Source organism: Pseudonaja textilis, chromosome 2 (genome assembly GCF_049901715.1).
Source record: "Pseudonaja textilis isolate UNSWEBS1 chromosome 2, rPseTex1.2, whole genome shotgun sequence".
Classification (NCBI taxonomy): domain Eukaryota; kingdom Metazoa; phylum Chordata; class Lepidosauria; order Squamata; family Elapidae; genus Pseudonaja; species Pseudonaja textilis.
In genome coordinates, this window is record NC_141991.1 from 182,254,466 (window position 1) to 182,259,281 (window position 4,816).

Consider the following 4,816-nt stretch of genomic DNA (forward strand, 5'->3'; position numbering starts at 1 on the left):
TCTGCTGGGAGATGAAAAGGGTAACTCAAAAATTACCCAGTTAAATCAATGAAAATGGAAAATGAAAATGAAAAATGGTAGGGCTGAGGTAAGGGAAGTTTTCTGCAGCTCTGATAAATAAACTCAGGAACATGGTATCCAGACTCAAACATCTCAAAGAATCCTTGAAGAAGGTCCAGGGTCTTGGATCTCCACACAAGTCACTGAAGCGGCATCACCATGATCTCAGGTTGCTTCCAGAACATTGTCCTCTTCCTTTTACTTTTCTCAGGAATCAGAAGTCTGGACTGTAACCACATTGTGAAATGCCAGCAAAGTGGAACTGTGAACATCGTGAAGCTTTTGGAGTCAATGGGACCAAAAATGATTCCCTGGCAATGCTTCAATAAAATTCAAGACTTCGCTTTCCCAATAGGAAACAATACTGGGTCCATCAAAGAGGATGCAAGAGCAGCCGTTGGTCTGATGCTGGAGCAGATTAACAGACTGTTTTGGCAAAACTTCACCAAAGCTGAATGGAACATGACGGTCACTGAACATCTTCAAATATCTCTGGACCAGCAGCTTGTGCAGTGGGAGAAGTGCTCTGTTGCAGAGACTGGGAAGAAAGCAACATTTAAAGATGTCCGTATAAAACTCAAACTGAGGAAGTATTTTTTAAGACTAGACACGTTCTTAAAGGATGAAGAATACAGCTCTTGTGCCTGGGAAGCTGTGCGACATGAAATCATGGGCATCCAGGTTGTATTCCTCGACCAACTTTTGAGCACTCTTCAACACTAAAGGTAAGATATTTATCTCATGGTTTGGTTAAAAAACTAACAACAGTGAATATACTTTGCTTGAAATAACTAATTGTATAAACTATAGTCATTTTCTATCCATTTGTAGATACTATATATTTTTGAAAATAGATCTCTTTCTTAAACTATTCACATCAACCTTGTCATATAACATTAATATCAAAAAGGGGGAAATTGCTATCAAGGCCTTGAAAATTATATTGTAAACAAAACAAGCCCTTCCTAAATTGATCAAATTGCCCAGAAGTCCTTTTCCTATTAACCCTAACTCAATGCACTGCTTAAAATTAAAATTTATCCTTCTGGTGTTGTATAATATTTCTTTCTGTAATTCCTCATTCCTCAGTTGTTGATGTCTTGAAACAGCCAAGAAGAACATAGACACCCTTATTGGTTAACTAATGGTTTAAACTAGCCTTGTTAACCTTCCTATTAGTTTCAGTCCAAATAACAGGATAAACTCATTTCATGTGAAATAATCCTTATTAAATATTTTCATAGGTTACATATATATTTCATTTTTTCTATTTATTAGCCTTGTTTTTTATACCAAAAATAATAATGTAACATTCTCTGGAGAAAACTTTCATTGGTATAGTAAAGTTATAGACCTCCGGGAGGCAGTATATAACTTGTCACATCCTTCTTGAGATAGGTGTACGGAGGTTCACATGGTTAGGATGCTGGGTGGACAACAACAGGTTTGAGACCTGAGTGCTGCCCTGGGACAGGGTGAGGTCCTGTCATTTTCTTCAGCTCCTGCCAGGACATAAAAGGAAAGCCAAACTGGCTTACCCTGGGCATTAGTGATGTCACTGGCTAAATTTTTTAAATCCCAGAAATGCCTTGGTGCTTCTGACATGAATGCAATGCAATCCTATATATAATATTCTATTGGAGACTAAACTCATGGTGCTCATTAGATGACTATAGAGTTGGAGTTATTATTTAATATTTTAAGAGGCACCATGTATCCTTTAGAATATGCATTTACTACCTAGTTTTAAATTGCCCTAGTTTCTTAAAGTGAGCTTTTCAGAGGTCAAATGCCAAAACTATACCTATGACCTAATGTTTTTCTTTTTTTCTTCTACATTACAGGTTCAACAAAAATTCTGAGACAACAAGGGATGCACAGCCTCATCTTGAAGCAGACACACAAGAATAAAGCACATCACAAAAACTCTGGAACAATCACTTAACAAGAACTGAGACTTTTTAAAAAATATATACGGTTGAGATCAAGCTTTCAAACTTGACTTCTCCATCACCTGAATACAAGCCAGGAAACAGAACCTCCACCGATCCTATAAGCTTAAGATGTGATTGTCATTCTGGAGAAATGCCTCCTTGAAATTTAAACATAGTATTTTAAAATTATTTATTTATTTACTTATTTTATTTATTCAATTCCAGATATTATTTATTTTTTAATATTTAACATTCTGCTTTAAAAAAAAAAAGAGTATTTAAGTGTATGTATTCTTCAGATATTATTTGTACTTAGTCTAGGACTATCCCCCCATGGCTGTTTAATTTTTCTATAGTTGTAAGTAGAAGGGCAGTCATGAAATGGAATCCCGATTCCATTTCAGAAGGTCGCAAAAGGTGATCACATGATTCCTGGGACACTGAATCAGTTGTCAAGCATCTGGATTTTGATCACATGACCATGGGAAATACTGCAATGGTGTGAAACCCACACGAGAGCTACCTGTGCATTCCTCAGTTTTTCCTGTCTAGAAAAACTTTGGAACTGGGAAAAATAATATTTTTAAGGATTGCTTTGACTGATAAATCTTACAGTAGCTTTCAATTGCTAGATAATCATCACCGAAACAATTCCCTGTTGTTATCATCTGTCATGGATCTATGAGGGTCATTTGTTGAATGATATTTGCATTCTTTTTATTGTCTTTATCAGCACTATTTTATCAGCTATAAAATGTTTTAATAAAGTTTCCATTGTACTTTGATGGGGAAATAATAATATTTTTTCTAAATAAAAAAAGCAATCTAAATGTTCTTGAGCTTTTTTCCATTGTATATAATTTCAGAAATGAAGACAGCTGAAAAAGTTGATCTTATTTGTAAACACTCCTTCACTTTGTAGTCAATCGATAAATTCATTTAGATTCAAGTTTTCAGAGATGGTGAAAAAAGTAAGGTTCTACATTTAGGCAAGGAAAACCAAACGCACAAGTATAGTACAGGTGGTAGCTGGTGCAATAGTAGTAACTGTGAGAGGGATCTTGGAGTCCTAGTGGATAATAACTTAAATATGAGCCTGCAGTGTGCTGTTGCTGCCAAAAAAGCCAACACAGTCCTAGGCTGCATTAACAGAAGGATATAATCAAGATAATGTGGAGTGTTACTATCACTCTATAATGCCTTGGTAAGGCCATACTTGGAATACTGCATCCAGTTTTGGTTACCATGATGTAAAAAGGATGTTGAGACTCTAGAAAGAGTGCAGAGAAGAGCAACAAAGATGATTAAGGAACCGGAGGCTAAAACAAACAAAGAATGGTTGCTGGAATTGAGTATGTCTAGTTTAATGAAAAGTAGGATTAGGGATGACATGATAGCAATGTTCCAATATCTCAGGGGTTGCCCCAAAGAAGAGAGAGACAACCTATTCTCCAAAACAGGGGTTGCCAACCTTTTGGACCTCAGAGACCACCAAACTCATAATTTTAAATCCTGAGGACCAGAGACCCTGAGAAAATCCCCCCAAAAGACTACAGAAAAATTGCCCATTCCATTTTCCTTCCGATCGAGCATTCTTTATTTAGGATCACAGGATATGGTCTCCAGTTCCGTTCTCAGGGAGGGAGGGAGGGAGGGAGGGAGGGAGGGAGAGAGAGAGAGAGAGAGAGAGAGAGAGAGAGACTTTTGGCTTCATGTAAGGAAAGCAGCAAAAGCAGCAGAAGTCTTTCTTTCTCTCCCTCAGACTCCACCAGAAAAGAGTCTTTGTGAGAGTTGTCATGCCGATGCAGCCTCTTGAAGCAGGATGCCTTGCAGGGACCCAAAGACTCATTTCTGGTGGAGTTTGGGGGAGAGAAAGAAAGACTTTTTCTGCTTTCCTTGCATGCAGCCAAAAGCAGAAGAAAGAAGCAGAAAGAAGCAGCCTGATCGCCAGGCGAGGCACGTTGGGTGAGTGGGGCAAATCCCACCCCCTGCTCTTTCCCCCCCTCCCCTCACTATGTGTTGTGCACAATTCAAGTGATGCAAGCCTTGTGTTCCTGTGGGCCACGTGGGTGGCACAGCCTTGTGTTCCTGTGCAGCCTGGATTAATTGCTTTCTGGGGTGCTTTGTGAGTGACATTTCACTGTGGACCACCAAAATTTTCTTATGGACCACCAGTGGTCCTCGGCCCACTGGTTGGCGACCACTGCTCCAAAACACCTGAGGGTAGAACAAGAAGCAATGGGCGGAAACTATTCAAGGCGACCACTGCTCCAAAACACCTGAGGGTAGAACAAGAAGCAATGGGCGGAAACTATTCAAGGCGACCACTGCTCCAAAACACTTGAGGGTAGAACAAGAAGCAATGGGCGGAAACTATTCAAGGAGAGAAACAATTTGAAAGTAAGAAGAAATTTCCTGACAGTTGGAACAATTAATCAGTGGAACAACTTGCCTCCAGAAGTTGTGAACGCTCCAACACTGGAAGTTTTTAAGAAGAGAGCGGACAACCATCTGATGAAATGTTATAGCGTTTCCTGCCTAAGCAGGAGGTTGAATAGAAGACCTCCAAAATTCATTCCAACTCTGTTATTCGGTTATTTTGACCGAATAACATGACTTTGACATTATGACAAAGCAGCATACACATAGTAAAAGGGATGAGCTAAATATATCAGCTACACCTATCCATCTTTTATTTTGTTGCCTAGTATCATGGGCTCAAGAAGTGTCAGTACTTTTAGTAAAAATATAAAATTCCCTTCAGTAAAGTTCTTTCCTAGAGATCATATGGATGCATACAGGTTTTGACAATATTACAACAG

The 4,816-nt window shown here is 38.8% G+C and overlaps 1 protein-coding gene across 1 annotated transcript; it reads left to right on the forward strand.

Moving 5' to 3' along the window:
- Positions 1-219: 219 nt before the first annotated feature.
- LOC113447915 (interferon alpha-21-like) lies at positions 220-783 on the forward strand. Its single transcript, XM_026718397.1, has one exon. It carries the CDS (start codon positions 220-222, stop codon positions 781-783), a length of 564 nt encoding a protein of 187 aa, XP_026574182.1.
- The last annotated feature ends 4,033 nt before the right edge of the window (positions 784-4,816 follow it).

Coding starts and splice junctions, on each gene's coding strand:
- LOC113447915 (XM_026718397.1), top strand. CDS start 220: ATGATCTCAGGTTGCTTCCAGAACATTGTCCTCTTCCTTTTACTTTTC.